The sequence below is a fragment of the Diadema setosum genome, chromosome 16 (genome assembly GCF_964275005.1).
Source record: "Diadema setosum chromosome 16, eeDiaSeto1, whole genome shotgun sequence".
Taxonomy (NCBI): Eukaryota; Metazoa; Echinodermata; class Echinoidea; order Diadematoida; family Diadematidae; genus Diadema; species Diadema setosum.
In genome coordinates, this window is record NC_092700.1 from 10,767,354 (window position 1) to 10,788,933 (window position 21,580).

The 21,580-nt window shown below is 37.5% G+C and overlaps 1 protein-coding gene across 1 annotated transcript in view; it reads right to left on the reverse strand.

Annotated features, from left to right (window-relative positions):
- Positions 1-7,137: 7,137 nt before the first annotated feature.
- LOC140239999 (gamma-2-syntrophin-like) overlaps positions 7,138-21,580 on the reverse strand; it is a 119,531-nt gene continuing 105,088 nt past the window's right edge. Inside the window, exons 7-18 of the mRNA XM_072319807.1 lie at positions 20,157-20,198; positions 19,440-19,524; positions 18,391-18,479; positions 16,766-16,920; positions 15,267-15,396; positions 13,579-13,617; positions 12,383-12,499; positions 11,208-11,279; positions 10,182-10,334; positions 9,303-9,395; positions 8,436-8,546; positions 7,138-7,887 (exon numbers count right to left, since the gene is read on the reverse strand). Coding sequence (XP_072175908.1) covers positions 7,765-7,887; positions 8,436-8,546; positions 9,303-9,395; positions 10,182-10,334; positions 11,208-11,279; positions 12,383-12,499; positions 13,579-13,617; positions 15,267-15,396; positions 16,766-16,920; positions 18,391-18,479; positions 19,440-19,524; positions 20,157-20,198 — 1,209 coding nt within the window. The 3' untranslated portion in view covers positions 7,138-7,764. The remainder of the gene's footprint in view (positions 7,888-8,435; positions 8,547-9,302; positions 9,396-10,181; positions 10,335-11,207; positions 11,280-12,382; positions 12,500-13,578; positions 13,618-15,266; positions 15,397-16,765; positions 16,921-18,390; positions 18,480-19,439; positions 19,525-20,156; positions 20,199-21,580) is intronic.

Consider the following 21,580-nt stretch of genomic DNA (forward strand, 5'->3'; position numbering starts at 1 on the left):
ACAGTGGGCAAGGCAAAGTTCATGTCATGTTTCAAAACCTTTTTATCTTTTATTAGATTGAAAAGTTAAGACCAAAGCACACAGTTAACAATCAAATTGCATGTTTGGTGCAATATGGTATCTATAAAAAAGAATGTGATATTCACAAGCACATGAACACTGAATATTGTCACATTATTGATAAGTACTATCATATGAAGCTGTTATGGTACCCTTCAGTAAAAAAAAAAAAAACAAAAAAAAAACAAAACAAAAAAAAAACAACCCCAAAACAACCCACAAAATCGTATCCAAGTACATAAAAGTCGAGCATTTAATACCATAGAGGTAAGAGTACTTTTGAGAGTACTTCTACACGGTGAATAGGAAAAGAGACTTAATGCTGTTCCTGTAAGTACAAGATGTCAGGTTTTTCTGCTCCAATCGGGGAAAGCATACATGACTGAATACAAGGCGATGACGTAAGGTACATTGTATGTATAAACCCTAGGCCCAGAATTGAGGCAATACTGGAGAGGCAGTCTTTTCATCTATAACAGTTCTACGTTTTGCATGATTGCTGAATGCAACCTAGCCTGCAAAGAAAAAAACAAAACAAAACAAAACCCCCCACACAATATTTATCATCTGGACATATTGCCATGAAACTATGCAGAGAATAATGTTGAAAACACTGACATTTAATGTGAGCAAAACTGATTTCAATTCAATAAGAAAATTTGTACTTTTCATTTGAAAAGACAGATAATTTGCAATCATTTCCAATTGCAGTGAGTTGCTTCTTATTCTAAATTGAGTTGTCTGCTTAACCTATTCATTGCTGGAATAGAGTGTGGTATACAAATACTATTATGAATCACAATTTCTACGAGCAGCAGGTCTGTATGATCATAGATTTTTGATGTGTAATTGTGGGTTCCATAATCCGCATTAAGCATTATTGCAGACATTTTTGGGGGATCTGCACACATCTTTGAAATCTTTCTGAGGTATAAAGATTCATGTACAAATACTATTTTCCCAACATTTCCTCACCACTGTTATGAATGATAGATAGTGTGTGCAGTGTGTGTGTGTGTGTGTGTGTGTGTGTGTGTGTGTGTGTGTGTAAGTGTAACTGATTGTGTTCGACTTTTCTTTTCCTGGGGAACTACTCCCACAAGTATCTGCTTTCATATAGGTTCCCCTGCATATGTGACCATGCATCACAAAACGAACAAAAAGTCGCACCCCTTGATTTCATGTGAGGACTCAAAAAAGGTGAAACGGGTCAACCAAGTCAATATTGAGTTTACCCTTCTTCTACATTATTCTTAAGTTTGGGATCATAAAATGAATGTGAAAGTGCATTTTCAGTAGTTTTTCTCCAACCCTTTTTTGTCAAGTAGTGAGATCAGGTATGTCTTAGAGGCCCCTTTTCATTTCTTGATAACCCTTTGCACACTCTTCACTTTCAAGTCTGATAACTTATGAAGGGATAACGCTACTGCTTTGAAAGTTGGTGTTGATCATGGACAGAACATGTTAATAGAGCAGGCTCAATTTCAATTTAATCTGATAATCCCGTCATTGTTGTTGCTCCAGTGGTTTACATCCTGTTTTTTGTCCCATTCATCCCACAGCTAACACGGATTGGTAAATATTAAGCGCTTGAATAGACAGATAGACCCTGTACTTCAGAGCCTCTTTTCTCAGTTCACACTTATCCAGAGTGTCAGCTTTCTTTCCAATATTTAGATAGGTTAGGAGAGTCCATATGAATTGAGTTATACATCATTTTAAAGCTTAGAGTCTGCTCTTTCAGAATCTGTCCTTAACTAAATATCCATGTCTGGCGACTTTTTGTTTGTTTTGTGGTGCAGGGTCACATATAATCATGAATATCATCCAATACGAATGTAACATACTTAAGACTGATTACATTTATTTTGTGTCATGTTACAAATACAACACTGTATTATTTGTGTGGAAACTTATTAAATGATATTGAATGAAATGAAATTGTGTAAGAACAAATTAATACAAGCAGGTGACTTTTAAGAGTACAGAAAGTGTTCTGAAATTGTAGTCAACAATGACACAATGGGGGTGTTAACTACCATCATTATTGGAGAGAGGTCTTCATTTTCCTTTGAAGAATTCTTGGTGCATATTAAGACTGCCAAGTCACCAAAAATAGTATTACGATGAAATGAGGGATAAATGAAATGTAAAGATGATTCAATATGCATTCTTGTTTAAACATTCAACCACTAACACAGCCTGTCATATACCTCCTTAGCATGTTCCCACCCCTCTTGATTACACAGTTACAATACCACGGATGTTTTATAACATTATTGCCCTGTAAGTCTAGCATTCATGCTGGAAATACCATGACCGCAGAGTGCTAGTGCATCATATATTCCGCGGGTGAAACATACACTAAAATAAACAAACATTACATACACAAATGAACATAAACTGACTACTATACAGTACAATCGTTGAATAATACAAATCTACAGAAACTATAACGTAACATGTGATAATTTGGTATATTCATCGCGTAAAGGCTGATCATGGTAATGAAAAATACAAGGAAACATAGTACAGTGCTCACTGAGCTGGTTGTGTACAGACCCAGCCAGCTTTATGTGGGCTAAATAAAGGTTATAGAAAAAAATGAACATAGTAGTGACAAAGCTGAATCTACTCACAAACATAATCATAATACTACGTACAATATACAAGAGTATACAGCATAAAAGGGAGCAGTTACCATGAGTTCCTTGAAAGATTTATACGTACATCAGGTACAGATTGGAGTTTGCTTTTTGCTCACTGTAATTCTGTCTGTCTCTTCATACTATATCTTCACTAATTTAGAGAACTAGGAAATAACACTGAAACAAATCGTAGAGTATTATCTTATGTTTAGAAATACTACATTCTCTCCCCCAAGAAAACAAGCAAACATGTATTTCAAAAAGAATGAAATAGAGTTGATTTATGTTGACAGTTGCCATGGCAAAATTTTGAAATAATCCTGAGTACCAAAAAAACAAAGCATATCCACTGATATGCAGTAACACAATGACATGAAAAAATGACAAGTATTACATAGACATTGCAACATATTACATTAAACATATTATACAAAAACACAGTGACTTCAAATATAACTTTGACAGCACAACTAACATGCTGTAATATCTTTCCAGTTTAATTGCACTGTGTTTCCTTGGTGGGTCTTAAAGCAGGTGGATTTTTCTTTGTCTTTTTCTTCTTGTCCTTTCCATAATAAATGATAACAACAAATACAATTTGTGAATTCATTGAGCAAAACTTTTATACATGATTGATCATCCCTGCTTCAAATCTAAGTGACGCAAATGGAGATACAAGAGAGATAGTAATGGTAAAAAAAATGATGACTATCTCATGAAAAGAAAAAGAAGGATCTTTCCACATCCTCAGAGTGATGAAAAAAATTTAATAACTCATCAGTACATCATTGAAACCTAAACTTGGTCTCATATCAAATTTTATACCAGGTATAAGGCAACCCATCCTGTATAGCTAGAATTTTTCTTTTTTTTAATGGAGGTAAACGTAACTAAGCAGTGTCAAATATGAAAGAACACATACATTACAGTAGCTATGAATACACACATTATGATTTCTCCCAAGCAACTTCTAAGTAGCACTGTTTGTGAATAGCACACTGCAGCAAATATAATATCTAATAAATACTGACAAAATGAAATATAGTTATATGAGAGGTAATGTATTTCTTTCCAATTCCAGTATGAGGTCATTTTGACACCTAAATATAACCTGGGGAAAAATCTGGATAAATATATTGACCCAAATTCATGAAAGCGGATTTACATTTAGACTATGGTTTAAATTTGAAATGGTTTATTAAGCGTGAAATAGGCGTACCTTTGACAAGCGTGTATCGACGCACTTTGGTACTGGACGTCTGTTGGCGTGCACAGTCTGTCAATTGTATTTACGCAGAAGAAATTTTCATAAACCATCGTCTAAATCTTTAACCATGTATGTGAATTCAGGTCATTTAGTGCATTTCTGCATCTTGTAACAGCAGGATATGTATGCTTGTACTGCCCCTACACACATCGGTGAGCATTAGACATGGATATAAGGGGAAAATATCGAAAATTACAGAGAATAAGCACACAGTTGTCATGAGAGTAATCATGGCCTCAAATAGAAATAAACACATGTTCATTTGCAATGAAAAGTGGACAATATGCTACGATATGTACGGTGTGAAAGACAAACCATGTACCAAAAGACTTGCAAACACTCGTGTCTTGGTATTCCTGTGACCTTTTTGAGTCAGAGGCTCACCAGAATTCATGTGTCAGATTGAAAACTACATGAGCTGTTTAAGTATATTGCATCAATTCTCCTCAATCTACACAGCACAATGAAGAAATCCACTTTTGGTTCCATCACATGAATTTGATGATGTGGGACTATTAATAATCACAAGCTTCTCTCAGAGGTGTGTCACAAATCCGCACTAATATCATCCCTATACTCATTATCATAGAGCTAGGACAAGAATTAAAAAAGAGAGAAGAAACAGAAGTATTCATTCAAACTTTTAGATAACATGGACTATCATCAGTCAGTTCCTTAAAAAACAGCAGACAAAAACAAAAATGGGTTTGGAAGTTCGATGAAAGAGGATGTGAATACTAGTTATGTTACCATATATATATTTGACAGAAGATTCAGTTTCATTTGTTTACTTCCAGGTACCCCTTGCATATCTCAGGTTGTCGTGGTAAAAACATGGCTAAACTGTACACAAGTGACGACACAGTGTGTGTTTTATCAGCAAACTTTCTTTACTCGATGTGAGTGGAATATACACATATGTACAACATTCACAACAATGTCATGATATATACATCCATCCTAGTTTATTGAGATGTCTTTCTTTCTTTCTTGTTAACCAATGGATAGAATGCTACACTGTCCAGCTGAAAAAATATTTCAATCAGTATTTCACTCAGTGGAGCCTTGCTCTACTCCAGAGTTTAAAGAACAGCCGCTTAGATGTGAATTTGCAAGTCATATGCAAATGTCAAAACTGCAAATATTTGTCAATTTGATTAAGGCAGATACAGCAGAGATATGCACTAGTATTCATAATAGGTACAATAAAAGTGTTTTTTCCCCTTATGCTCATTCACGTCAAGTCTCGTAAATACTTTTTGGAGATCAATTGAGTACATAATCATTAGCGACTGGGATGAAATCTTGCAAAGAATATTTACAGTCATGAATTACAATTACAAATTTGCAAATTAATACAAAGCTACAAGAGGCCTAATACAAAACTACTGATGTATGGTAATAAAACTTGTATCAAACCACCCACAGTTAGCAGCTCTCCCTCGTAGAAGAATCAATATCACAGTTTTTCTAATGAAATAATATTCAAGGAAGATTGACTAAAGGTAATATTTGTTGACATTTCTGGTTATTGTTGTTGTATGGCACAGAGGAAAATGCTGAAAATCTTGGATAGCACACAGACCTTTGTAAGAATACTAGTGATGTATCAACAAATCATATCGTGGTTAATCACGCTATTGTATTTTCCTTGTCAAACTCAGTATCACACAATGACCAATGGTAAGGACAAATGAAGTACTTATGGACTGTGTTGAAGAGAAATGTGCATTACACCCACTTCTTTAGGCACAAAAGAATAATAACTCCAATAATATCACAAGATGTAACTTGTATACTGACAACATTTTAACCAAAACTCACATACCGGCATTCATTTGTGACTGCATGAACATATTATGTGTGCCAAGATTCACTAATCTTCCGCAAGTAACAAGCAGAGTGCAGAGTTTGAGATGCAAGAAATATTTTTTCCCAATTTGTCTTGGTCTTTACATAGTTTTACAGCTTCTGTTTGTGGGGCTACGTATTCCTGATAAACAAAAGAATGACTTTCCTTCAGTGCCAACATGAACATGGTTATTGCTGATTTATTGTCGCAAACCTGAAGATAAAGTAACCTGATGACGGGGTAAAAGGTTTCCCATAAAAATGAACCTACAGGGTCGTGTGACACTGAAAAGTATGATAGCATTTCTTTCTCAACGGCCAATTCCGCTATTTTAGTTTGGGTTAAAGTTTGTTTGCAAGAACTTCAACCCATGAGTATAGTCTGGGTTCAAGTCACAGTTTGTTTGCGAGAACTTCAACCCATGAATTTAGTCTGGGTTCAATCACACTATGTTTGCAAGAACTTCAATCCATGAGTATAGTCTGCGTTCAAGTCACAGTTAGTTTGCGAGAACTTCAACTGGACAAAGTACCAAAATGAGCCAGCAGTCCACCTCTGCCAATTAATCCTTGGCAATGGCATGATGTTTTGGTACCTAATTTGTTTAAAGTGCAGACTAACAGTTTCAGGGTATGATGTGCCATAAAAACTCAAACACGCATTTCGTTAACCCGAGTGCATATTGTCCGAAAGTGGACCCATTAACTGGTGCAGAAACAACACTCTCCCAACAGATGACATTGTGGCAATTCCTACACAGCTTTAAATACTAGTTGTCTGTCCCGTTTCATTCGCAGCATGCTGTGTTGTGCACTAAATCCAAAGCAGCAGTAATACAGTTCTGGCTACATGATGACATGATGAAAAATGTTATCCCCACCACCACTGTCCTGATCAATATGATAATAATATTCATGGTAGTAAAGTTCATAATACTGTTTTCATTTTTCTCTTTTTCTACTCCTCCAATTCATTAGTTTAACATTAATCCCATAAGCTTAACTGATGTGTTACACCATGTTATCCTCCCATGAACAACCTGTCACAAAGAATGATAAATAGGAAATATACATATCACTCTAACTTCTTAGAACAAGGCAAATCTTGTTGCGGTTTTCACGGGAAATCATGAGATTATGTGAGCAAGGAACAACTATTCACACTTCCTATAGAAATCTAGGAGGTGCTGCCAAGGTGACAACAATATCCTGAACATAGGCTAATGAAAATATTTCGTTCCCGGTCAAAAAATGTGACACATGGATGGCAGTTTTCACTGCTAGTCAGTTAAAACACACCACACAAACACTGGAATAGTATGCAGTGTATCCCTTAATACTGCAAAGCTTTTGTGAACAGCTTTGACAAATTTTCATCTTATTTTACCAAACAAAGTCAGCAGAATCGGACTGGCCTGTGACGTTAATCGATGTAAAGAAATGAAGAAACACAGAGAAAATGAGGAGGTAGGGGTAATCTATACAAGGAAATTCCTTCACACTATATACTTGTAAGTTACAGGCAAACCTAAATGCACACATTGTTAACAAGAAAGCCTTCTATGTGACCTTGTGAAGCATAAAATCCTCTTGTCTTTAGGTGAGTTGTCCGTGGGTGATGGCAGGAACGGACTTCAAGCCATCCGCCATAGGAGTGCAGCTGCAGTAAGATGTACCTATCTAATCCCTTGATATCCTCTGTGAGTTTCTCTCTCAGTTCCGTGCAAGCCTCTATTCTCTGCAAAATGTTGTAGTCTTGTGAATTTGTAATAGAGTATAAAAACTTTATCCAAGTCTCTCCATAACGCAAGAATCCAGCCAGTAATGTGAGCTGTCCATGGAGAGCTTTTGATGACTGACAAAAACGTCGAAAACCTGACACGACGCACACCAGAGGTGGGGCTGGATCGGAGGCTACACCGTCAACGCCCGCCGGTGTCACGAGTCGCACGGCAGCTGAGTCGTGCTGCGGAGAAAGATGGGGTCGAGGGTCGCCAGCTTGCTGGCGAGGAAGGCATGGGTGCAGTGGAGGAGTTTTCGCAGGTTGGGACACTCCAGCTCCTGGCAGGGTAACGGGGAGAGAGAAGAGAGTGACACAGGAAGTGATTAAGACAAGTTAGGGTCAACAACTGCATCACAAATCATAGCTTGCTGTAAATGCCATCTGTGTGTGTGTGTGCATGGAAGTTTAGGGTCCTTCTCAAAATGGCTTGCACCAAAACATATCTCAAGTTCAGCAAGTCATGATATAATGTATCTCTTGTAAGGATTGCAGATCAGGTGCAATGGATTTCATCAATATTCCTTCCTTATAGATCTTGACCATAATCACTTAATCTATCATCATCATTATCATCATTGTTTATCATCATTATTTTTATGATTATCATCATTATCACAATCATCATCATCATACATGTATCATCATCATCATACATGTATCATCATCATCATACATGTATCATCATTATCATCATATCATCATTATTATCATATCATCAAGAATAATAATGATGATGATGATGATGATAATTCATTTCTGCTATTATCGTCATCATCACCATTACTTGTGTAATCCATACTGTAGTTACTACTGTCATCCCACTAACCTGAGTCTCAAGTTGTCCCGTTGTGGCGTTGGTGAACTGCAGCTTGGCCTTGGCATTGCCGTCGTCTGAGGAGTTCTTGAGTTGTGAGAAACGATATCTCCACAGCATGGCCTGGGAACATCAACAGAAGATAAATTTAGATTGGGGCACACTGTAACAGCAGTCTACTTCTTCGTACGATACAATGTGCCTGGTTGATACAGTTTGATGACTGTTGCTAGTCATGGGGGGGGGGGGGGGGGAACCACGCAGGGCTAGCATCATTCACCCATTTCTTGGTTTGGGTACCGGTACCATGGCATATGGGGCAGACCATCTCACTGGGGTAGCACTCTGCTCTTTCCAAGGGAGTGAAGTGGGACCTTTTACATGCATTGAGCGAGTTGTGATTCTCTTACACACAGGACCTCCATTTTGTGTCCTATCATGGGACAGTGCTTTTGGCTCTTACACTAGGGGACGGCATGATAACAGTGCTCAGCTAGACTCACTGGGAATGGAAACCGAGCCTTTTGATGGCATGGCAGATGTGCCACAGACTGAGAGACATCAAAAAACACTTTTTCAAGCTCTATCTCCACTGTGCCTCACAAACAACTTAACCTGTTTGACAAGACATTCTGGCAATCAAAAATAGAAAATCAAACAATGAACAAACTGAAGGAGAACAATAAGAAAAAGCTAGGATCTTTGGAAAGTAACGACTGTGGTCTTAACCCGTTGAGGATGGAATGATTTTGCTATATCATTTTTCATAGACACCTGCCCGAGTATGCTCGGGACTAATCCTCAACGGGTTAAGATACCATACATCTCCCAACGGTGATGTGTAGAGCAAGGAAAAAAAATGCTTGAATCTTCTCTCACCTTATTGTGTGCATCAAAAAGAGTGAATCCCGTTGCCAGGTCAAGGGTCAAGCCAACGACTCTCTTCCTCCATGTACAGCCGTATGTTTTAGTCTTTAATAGAAATTGATACAGTACACTTATGAACAATGAATGAAAGTATTAATTTGAAGGTGTAGACCTATCAATAAACCCGTTCACATTAATAGCGCACTAATGTGGTATATTGCAATATGAATGCAAATACAATGCAAAATAGATCACAAATTACATTTCAAAATACATTGTATATTTAGGATGGTAAATCAAACTTCATATGAAATATGCACGCATGCATTTCATGTGAATCATGTCACAATATAGAAAAATACTGCATTGCAGGTTACTTCTCAAGTGACCTGACATACTTTCCGTAAGAGATATGTGTATGTACAGTGCCTGCCTCAGAGAGGTGGAGCTTTGGGAAAAATATCACGGTATTTCATGAATGAGAATCGTACCAACTAAAATACCGTGGTATCTATTACATAAACCATGGTATTTTGCCAATAAGAATGGTGCCAACAAATTACAGTGGTATTTGATACCAAGGTACTTCTACTGTGGATGCACCTAATGTCAAAACAAAAACAAACAGCATATCGAAAAGCACCCTTAAAAAAAAGATTAAGGAATAGATATGAAATTAAGAGTGATGCAAGCCAAAACAAACATGCAAAATGGTGCGAACAGGAGCTAGAGGTACAATACTCACTGTCAAAAAGCTAGTAATCTAATGTGGATTTTCCCCAACTCACTATTAGAAATAGCACATCAACAAAGAGGGGTCTTGAGGTCCTTTTGCCATCAATTTCTAACAATCACTGAGGGTTCCCCGAGAGCTGCCAAATGTCAACTTACACCGAGTTTCGTGACGGCCGTGTGCGTTGCTCGGAGCACGGCGCTTTGCCAGACGTTGAGCTCGCTGCGGTTCTCCACGCTGAGATAGTGGCAGTCATCCGCCCCGGACTGGAGGAGGAAGCAGTGGGCACGGTCGTCTTGGAGCTCGGCATCCTAATAAGAGAGAACATTCATTTATCATCGATCTTTCCATTGCGACAAAAATCAGCACACACACATTGCCCATGACATAATCTAAACATCCGTAATATTTTTTTCAAATATTCTCATTTATGTTGAATTGTACTAATTCATACTTCTGTATGTGTGACATCAGACTATTTGCTATAGATCACTAAATAAAGCTCCAACAAGCAATTTTTTTGTGTGTACATATTCCTTAAAGTGTCCTTAGCAAAAGAAAGTGGAAAAAAATTGTGCCATAAAAAGAAAAAAAAAATAGGTATTTTATTTCTTTTTATTTCTTATGTATTTCTGTTTTTTGACTCTTTGTTTTTCATTGTTTTTTCAACGAAATTTGTCAGCGATATTGTTGCAAGCATGAAAATATGTATTAATTGATAATTGATTTTTATCAATAAAAAATAATCATGCCTTTTAATATGAAATTTGACTGTATGCACATTGCTGAATTTTCCCTCTTCTGAGGGTTTTATTTCAGAGTGTCTTGAATTAAGTTGGTGATTAGTGCAGGTCATCATTCTGTTGCATCGGTGGATGTTGCAGTTCGTCCTGTTTTGCCAAATTCTGTTCAGTCATCTGGAATCTGCAACTGTTTCTTTTCCAGTTGTTCTAGAATTACTAATTGGTAGCCAAGATTTAGATGTATTCTTCTAAATGCATTTGTATCGTCTTAAAAGACTTCCCATTTTTCGAGAGCCCTGATGTAGGAATTTGGCCGCGGAAATTGCTCGAACAACATGGGTTTAGTTTCACTGCAGACGTGTCTGATAATTGAATTTCTCATGTAACATGATCTCAATGCCGGCGTTACATGTCCAACTGCTTCCAGTTTTTTCGTCTTACCTTGAATATTCTTGATACCACTTCATAGAGCTTATAGCTTCTTTCACAGCGAGACCAGTCTCTTGTATTTACCTGTCGGTAAGAGGAGTAAATGTGATTTGAAAGTCTATTCAATTCAACAGTCTAAATTCTGAAGAGCCCTTGAATATTTCAGCATTGTTTCACCAAAATCCTTCGGAAACAAGAAGTTTTGTAGACTCTGGAATTCCTGTATATTTGACAAGTTACAATGTACATTGTAGTGTTTGAGTTTAAATATTTGACATTCAAGTAAATTATTGTAAAATTGGAAACACTCGCGGCATGAAACTTTTGCAAATTAACACCACACTAAAGCAACAATCACAAATACTGTATAGGTCATACATTTCATGAGGATAGTTTGCAAATGTAGACTTGCATGACAGTTTGGCTGGTGATCAAACTGGCTAAGAAGCACCAAAGCAATCATACAAATTTTTGGGTCCTGTTTTCCAAGGGTAGCCTCTTCAGTGTTGGTGCTGATCTTCTAGCAGGCCCTGGCATTATCACTACCCTCGCATTGCCAGGTGCCCATTTATACACATGGGTCAAGAGGGACATAGTGGGTAAAAGTCTCATCTTGTCCAAGAATGTAAGCACTTGGCGGGATTCAAACTTTGGGACATCCTTTAGAAAATCATGAAATAAGTATTATCCCTCCCCCCCCCCCCAAAAAAAAAAAAAAAAAGTTGTTCCCCACTGTAGAGATGATGCAAATATTTATGTTACAGGACAGCAGTATCTTTGTACAATGCTCATTTTGGCTAATGCCCATCACCTTGCAAAATTATTGGAAATACAGTCACCTGGAAATATTTGGTGCATACAATAAACACCCACCATACGGATTGTAAACAAAAGACTTGTAATACGTACTGTATATGCCATATATTTAGCAAGTCTAATCATTTTTCCCAAATCTGGACTAACCATCATCGCGAGTGGTTAGATTTGCGATAGTGCAGCACCACATTATCACACACTTTGTTTCTGAACCGTGTCCTGCAATGTTGGCATCAGATTTAATATCTACATATATTCTTAAATTCGTGAATAGCACCAAACTCGCAAAATTTGTGATAATAATATCCCTGCAAAATGCAAGTATATGGCATATACAGTTGTAATAATGAATCCACAGAAAGAGAACTCACAGGAGGGGAATCAAATATGATGATATCCGCCCCTCTTATTGCTAGGAATTTAGGCTTCCACACGTTGTGATGTGAGTTGCTGGCCAATCTCTCCTCCACCCAACCAAAGTGCATGATCTGCAAAGGGTTCGAACAGAAGAAATATAAAGATTGCATCATAAAGAGAGGATTAATCTTGTCATTTCTTTTATTTCACAGCTAGAAGGATAATAGCAACACATCTAACATCTTAAATATGTCTGTGGTTCATGTGGCATGTTCAGACTGGGTGCTCTGTTCACTAATATCCTTTTGTGGTCATGCAACAATTTTCAAATTTGTAATCTGCTCTGCATGTAGTGGGTTGAGAGTCCGTCTCAGAGAGCTACTGGCTGTGCACACATCCCCACATTGTTGGTTTACATAACACAGACAACCGACAACAGGCACTTCCTTCTCCTCCAGCAAAACATGGATTCATGTAACCTTCATCAATGGCATGTCAGCAAACACACATTAGAGGCGGAGTCACACATTCCAAGATACAAAGTGTCATTAACCCATTGAGGATGAACTGATTTTGCTACAACACACATTTCCCATAGACACCTGCCTGAGTATAAGGGAGTTCACGGTTGTGATTTGCGCATGTGCAAAACAAAGGTCAAATGAGAATGTCTGTGTATTTGCCACTGACTTTAAAATGTAAAGAAGTCTCAAGCAACTATAAGAATCTGGATTATGTCAGTACAATGTATGTGTTTCGGACTAAATTAGAATGTACAGGTGTAAGTCATTCATCAACACTGTTTAGCAAAATCTCTCCATGCCTTTTATCAACATTGATTTAATAGAAGATGCCATGCTTCAACAAGGAATTCTTGATCACAACACATGTCCATGCTATTTCAAATTCTGTGGTGTAGGGGTCAAATGAGACATGCGCTAACCATGAACTCCCTTATACTCAGAACTTCATTATCCTCAACGGGCTAAAAATGCTAATCTTTGCCCTTTCAGTGTTGTGCATGCAGTACAGACAGAGACAGTTGTCTCAGACAGAGATTGAGGTTTGAGTGAAATCAAGTCTTGGAAAATCAAAATATGCAACAATATTATAGGCTCTCTTGCTAATTGTTTCATTTCATTTCATTTCACTTTCACTAGAACTTGCATGTTTTTGTTCATCAAAACTGCTTTAATTGCTTTCTGCTTACCTGGTCGGCAGGAGATAACAGGTCATTGGACAATTTCATCTGCAACACAAAAGAAATCAAAATCAAGTGGAGTTCTATACTGTGGTATAGACAATAATAATTTATACATTTCTACAGATTATGTTTATGGGAAAGCAAAAAAGAAAAGAAGTAATATGGTGAATTATCTTCTGTAGTACAAAAGATTTATGAGCAGTTTTGATGCTGTGTTCCCACAAACAAAGCATTCATTCATGCCAGTAGGAGATTTCAAACATACACAGAGACTCCAACTCTCCCGTTTTCGACGGGAGATCTCCCGCCGAAAACCCATTTTTGCAAAATCTCCCGTTCTCCCGCTTGAGATTTAATTTCTCCCGCCCTGGCTCTGTGTCTCCCGTTGGAGAGGATTTTTTACTTATTGCTATTGTATGTTGAAAAAATAAGCCTTAGATAGCACCAGAGAGCATCTAGAACCATAGGAAATTCGCGCTTCGCACGCATCAACTTAGAGTCTCCCGTTTGCTAGGGGTTTCGGGCGGGAGAATCTCCAGATCAGAAGGTGCTTGGGGTTGGAGTCTCTGCATACACATGTCCTTCCTCAAAAGTCTACAATGAGGCTCTTTGACAAATGAGGAGAAAGGGTGCCTAACTGGGTACTTGAGTGTTTTGTTCTTCACGTAAAAGGCCAAAATATCACCAAAGTAAAGTTTGGGGTGTTTGTTGTATAGTGTCCAAAAGTGATGATGTCTTGGTCTTTTGTTCTAGCTTGGGTTGGAACCAGGTGTGCACATAGACATTCAGGCCAGGTGAGGTTGTTTAGAACCAGTTTCCATGGCAATGAATGGCTATGACATCACACTTTGATACCCTACGGGGTTTGCAGGTAGGGAAAGGGAGGGGAGGGGGGATGGAGGGATGGGGGTGAATGAGCTATAGAGTGGGTGTCATTTTGAATGTTACCTTTTTGAATGTTACCTTGTGACACATTCGCTATTTATTGAGACCAACTATTCAGCAGTGACAATGAAGATACCAAAGCGCCTCAGGCAATGTTTCTATCACTTATACCTCCTTGCTCAGACTGAGACTCTTATGGCAAGGAGGTGGGACCTCCCTGCTCATAGGCAGTCAATTAAAACCATAGCAAATGATCACTCTTGTCACCGACTGCACCCGACGGCAAAAACGCGCACAAATCGAATCATCAGTCACGTTTTTGTTTGTTTCTAACATCACAAGAGTTGCGCCATACGCAAGAAACAATGAAAGTTTTAATTCAATTCAATTCAAGTTTATTTCCACAAGTACAGTTCAAAACATACAGAGAGACATATCAATCAAATACATACCAAAATTATTTCAGGCAAGTACAGAGTCATAATTAAAAAGTGTGTGATGGAGATTGACATAACAATTTGAGTAAATGGTGGTGGAAATCAGCAGTAGGCCATTGGCCGTTTGAGGCTGATCCCATAAAAAAGTTCACAATGTTAAAGCTGTATGTCATTATATCATAGATCGGGAATCACATAAAAAACACACAGATTTGCAATGAATAAGGACAAGGAAAAGAACATCCAAAAGAAAGGGACCCAGGCATACCAAAAACAACTACAAGGGAGTGGGACAAATGGGCCAAATCATAATTAATTGTACAATGTAATTAAAAAACAATTTGTGCATACAATATTCTGCTTTTTGCTTACCGACTGAGCATTAAGCGTTGCCACACCCGAGTTGATGACTTTCAGCCAGTCCATGAGCTCGGTGGAGCTCTGACAGAGAAGGCTGCCGGAGGACACCCCATCCACTCCTATCACCTCAAAGGTATTCGGCCTGCAAGGACAAGGTAGTGTCAGATGCTATCTTTACATACAGGTAATTTGAAATGCTTATGACAAATTGCTGCAGGGATGACAAAAACCAATAATGTCATATGTTCAGGACAGTGAAAAAAAAAGGCATGGCAGCTAAAGCTCTATAACAAATGGATTCCTTTAAAATTTCCTTTGACATGCCATGGTGGTTTCACCTTAGGGTACGACAGAGCCCAGGCTTTGGATAGGACCTCATTTAACTGATTATCTGACAATTAATCAAAATGAAGTGATTTCCATCCAAATTTGAGATATCACGTCCTGTCACCTCACCAACGATAACAGCAATAACAATTACAGAAATAGTAATAACAGAAAATGCAGTAAAAACGGTTAGCAGTAGACATTGCAATTAATCTACTAAAATGTACTATATCACTACTAGTCCTGCAACTATCATGCATAAAATTACAATACACGATACTTCAACTGATGCATAACATGCTGGTAAAGACAGAGATTCAAATACACTGTATATGACAAGGCATTTAGGCACAGTATTTCTTAGTTGAATACACTATGTCCCTGTCATCAAAACTTGAAGGATAAGTCCATGTTCACATACACATGGATTAAGTGAATGCAGCAATATTAGTAGAACACATCAGTGAAAGTTTGGTGAAAATCTGACAATCCATTCAAAAGTTATGAATTTTTAAAGTATCTGTGCAGTCACTGCTGGATGAGAAGACTACTAGAGTGTATGATGTCACATGCGTAGAACAATATAAGGAAAATATAAAGAGAATTTCACTAAAAAATTACATTTTTTGAAAAAAGTGCAGATTTCTTCAACTTGTCACTGGTGCATGATAAGGGTAATATTACTCTCCCTGCCCTCTGTAAGAACCAAGTCAAGTGTTCTTTTATTATGCAAGAAAAGTGAAAATATGTTGATTTTTCTTTATTTTTTCTTTACATCATTGTAGACATGTGACATCACAAGCTGTAGTAATCTTCTCATCCAGCAGTGACTGAGCAGTAACTAAAAAATTTGTAACTTTTGAACGGATTGTCCGATTTTCCTCAAACTCTCACTGATGTGTTCTACTAATATTGCTGCATTCACTCAATCCACATGTCTATAAAGGTGGACTTGTCCTTGATATGCAAAGATAAATCCTGTTGAGGATCATTATGCCATGCATTATCAACACTTTGGTCCATGAATGAGGCAAGCCAATCAATTTTATAGGTGATGAACCATTAAAACCTTCACTGGGAAAATGAGTACGCAATCGCAATAGTTTCTCTGAGAAAAGTAGTATTCATTTTATTGTTTAAAGTCACCACAGTCCACACAAAAACATAAGGATAGATCAACTCACCTGATTTTGTCGGTCCCACTTGCGTACCTGGTGACCCGGGCCATGAGCAGCGGTATGGAGAGCATGTCCACCCATCTGGTCTGAGTCTTGGGCTGGGGTGAGGGTGACTGGGCTGGGCTGTGGACGGTCGCTGTCGTGGAGGAAGCATTTCTTGTCTGCATGGCAACAGTAGCAAAGAGAAGACACTCAGACCGAATTCACGAAGGTGGTACAAATTTTACCCATGGTTTATGCAAATTTAATCTGTGTAAATACGACTGACAGTTTGCATACGCCAACAGACATCCAGTAACAAATATGCATTGATACATGCATGTCAAAGGTATGCCTTTTCACACTTATTTTAGACCATGGTCTAACTTTGCAACATGGTCTACATTTAAACCAGGTTTAAACCACCTACTGTACGTGAATTTGGACCTCAACGTCTGAAACGGGGCTGAATTCATGTGCACTGCCAAAGTTTATTCACACTACTACTATTACCATGCATGACATCAACACATATGTATATCCTCCAGATTTGATTTTTGCACAGAATGTCGTTTGTTTTAATAGAAACTTGTCATCCTCTTTGCTGGTGGTTTCCTTTTGGTTGTATAAATATGTATATAATGCAGACAGCACCTTACATTCTACAACATATGCAGAGGCAGAGAAAACCACTGTCTCACTGTCTGAGAGAACCTTGTCAGTCATATATGGTGTAAGGACAGATATATGATACTATGAAAGAGATATCACAATAATGTTGTCTAACCATGGTGATTCATTTCAACAACATGGGGGATTTCACAATGTCTGATGTGTATCAACATTTGAATCAATCACAACAATAGTTCACACTCATATCTTGACTCCATTCCTATTTTCAGTTCTGATGCCAATCAGTCAAATTTTGTTTCCATAACAACATTTCCCAGAAGAACAAATCCTCCCATGATTAATGCATCATCATAGTATGTCTGAACATTACATTCGATGAAAAGTCACAAGATTTTTACAAACACAAACATAGAGGAAGAAGGATAGATATAAGGTAGATAAACAAGTAGATTATATATAGAAACATATTCATATTCTGCAGATGAATAAGAAGGTATGATGATACATGTAGAGAAGAACAGAAAGACGCAAGCACATGTAGATGGACATACAGATAGAGAGATAGATAACAGATTCACAAACAAACAGATCAATACATAAATACTTATGTGAATTCCATAAAGGAATGAAAAGAGAAATAGATAGACATACATTGATAGACAGATACATATACTCTATATAGCTAGACTGTAGATAGATCATTAGATAGATGGATAGATAATAAGATAGATAGATAGATAATGAGATAGATAGATGGATGGATGGATAAATAAATAGATAGATAGATAGACAGATAGATATGTAGATGGAAGGATAGATAAATACATAGATTGATTGATAGATATATAGATAGATGGATAGATGAATAGATAGATAGATAGATAGATAGATAGATAGATAAATAAATAGATAGATGGATGGATTGATAGGCAGATGACTACATAAACACAGATTGATACAATTCCAATAGAGTGAGAGATAACAGAGAAAGAGTGAGAGATAGGAGAGATATAACATACCTGCCAGGTGTCTCCACCGTTGGTCAGACTGTTTTCTGTGGTGGCTGTGTTGTTATTGTCTGGTGTCCTCCCCCTGTCTGCTAGTTTAGCTGGAGTGCAATAAGACATAGAGTCACGTCATGAGGAATCTATTTTCATCCATGTTGCCATGGCTTCACGCATTCTAGTAGCCTTAAAATTTAACCATCTTTTGGTAACCTTACACAGATTTTTCATTTTTTAAAACTTTTTTATATGCAACCTCTCCAGTGTGACAACAACTCAGAAGGAATATCAGTTATTCTTTGGCTCATTAAAGGTAAAATATTCAATCACATTTTTTAAGGTGAAATGAAGTCCAACCTTGTGTCATACATTTTTTTTTTACCTCTATCTCTTTCTTTGAATTTAATGCATTTTACCTTAAGGTGTCCTCAAATGTTGGTACAAACTTACAAATTGTTAGAAAGCATCCTCAGGATATGTCAATTCTGCTCTGGTTAACAGGAAATATTTGAATTTGGTTTTCTATCTTCTTCAGTTTCTCATCACAGGAGGACAATCAAAACAACCACCTCATCTCACCCAATATATCCATTTAGCCTCTCTGGTGATTGCAGGAAAAAAACAACAAACAATTAAGGTCTCTTAGAGCTCGTGTGTCCCTTTTACAATCCTGAAAACAGGATTCCTTGCATAGGATGCTATGTTGTAGATGCAGTTGATTGAGACCTTCTTTAGAATAAAAGAAGTGAAAACTTCTGATGAATTTCTTCGGACCCTGAAAAAAAAAGATCTGTTACTCTCAGTACAAAAGGGGAGTGAATTCTTGAGTGACAGGGGATAAGTTTTTCTGTTTCTCTTTTTAAAAACCCCAAGGTGTATTTCCGTTAAATTACACTACGTTGGGAGACATCATTTGTCAACCATGCAAAATTTCTTGACTTCTGCAAAGGGGACATACAATCTTTAAATACCAAAGGTAGTCTGCACGCCTCCGACAAGTCCGAAGATGACAAATTTCTGTGGGTGAGAGAGAGGGAGGAATGTCACCAGGTACATATACCCACCTGCTTGTTTGAGGTAGGGCGTCGCTGCCCGGAAGTGTCTCACGGTAAGCTCAACCTCATTACCGGCATTCTTGAGAGCTATTACCTGGGGCGAGGGAAACAAAAAAAAAAAAAAAAAAAACATCCTCTTCAGTCAAAGCAAAGGTTTTTGCACCTGTAGGGAGCAAGATTTAAAACCTCATCATGAAATATACTTCTTCATGATATGCAACTTCTTTTCAATATCAACCACATCTTCTGGAAATGAGTAAAAGTGCATGTAGTGGCTGGAACAATGCATACGTTTACAGTTCGCTGCTCAAGGTTTGCAAACAAAGAGCAGCATATAAAGATATTGCCCAATTGATTCTACATGAATATTAACATAATCCTGAATTACAATACATAATCCTAAAAACTGGTGAAAAAAATAGAATATACTTTTTAATAGTATATTCAATGATTTAGTATCAAACTATAGCACCTCACTAGGTGTCTACATGTATGTTAAAAGATCATACAGGTGTACAACGTGTATGTACAGTGCTTGGATTTTCACATAAAGGAATCAAAACAATCCTAATCACATATTCTGAAGGGGTGTTAAAAGTTTCAGATAGTACAGTGTTATCCTGGCATTTCTTCCCTACCTACATGTGCATTTTTATATACAATGTGAAAACTTGTGCACTGTACTTCCAACTGACTATCACCAACATATGTACTGATCATACTTACTGCTTCATCATGAGTTGCTCTTTCGATTGACATTCCATTGACCTTTGAATACAATAGAATACAATTCTGAGTAAGATTGTGAAGAAAACAACATATCCAATAAATATTGCCCTACAAAACTGCAACAAACTTGCTGCTTAACAATGGATATCTCTTTAAATGTATATACACTGGGTACTTTCATATATTTGAGTAACCAAGAGAACATTACCTAATTAACTCCACACACAATTCAAGATGAGATCAAACTAATAAGATAACCTTTGGATATATTTTTTGCTCCTTTGAAAGCCCTTTAACCTTTCAGCACAGTACAGAGGTTCCTTGTAATATCCACATCTGGTGTACTCAGTGAAGGGGATGCTAAATTTCACCACACTGTGCATGGTCTACACGATGGTCTACACAATGTAATTATGTATCTATGGTGATTAGATTACAGAGTAGTACATGTATGATGCAGAGATTATATGATCCAATCAAAAACACACACAAAAACCCCAACAACAACAACAACAACAACAACAACAACAACAACAACAACAACAACAACAACAACAACAACAACAATAACAACAACAACAACAGCAGCAACAACAACAACACATATACATACACACACATTTTCTCATCACATTGCAAGCAGAATGACACACACACACACACATACAGTGACTGCTAGGAGCAGTTCAATGATTTTTAGGACGGGCAACCGCTGGGGGTTTAGGGGCTAGAGGGTTACATGTCAAACTATTTTATATCCTATGATGCCTATACACATCACACAAGGATGTGCCTCTCTTCAATCAACCTGAGCAGCTTCAGAAATAATTGAATTTCTCTTCAATTTCTCTGTATTCTTAAAGCATCATTCCACCACCATCAGATCTATTTTACAAGGTGTATATTACGCTGCACCAGTAGCCCGTTGCATAAAAGTTACTATTATAGTAACTTTGCCATCTAATGGTAACTTCCATGGAATTCCTGATTTTGACTGGCTGTTGAGTATTGTTGCCATGGTAGTTACCATTGGATGGCAAAGTTACCACAATAGTAACTTTTATGCAACAGGCACCAGGTTTTCAATGAATAACTAGGCCTTACATCTCTAACACTAATTGACATCTTTAAGAAATTCAATTACTTTTGAAGACGAGTCCAGAGAATACTCAGGCAGGTGTCTAAGGGAAATGCGTGCTGTAGCAAAATCAGTCTGTCCTCAATGGGTTAATACAACAAATGAGTAACATTTTCTGCATTCGAATCTTGTAGTAATCTGTTGCTACTGACAAAATTACAATGTACATCTTCCTTACCAGGAACTTTACTGAACAGCATGCCCCTCATAAAACATTGCTATGAATTCGCATTGTATGTCGTCATAGCAACCGGTGATTAAAATGATAGCAAATGGAGTACCG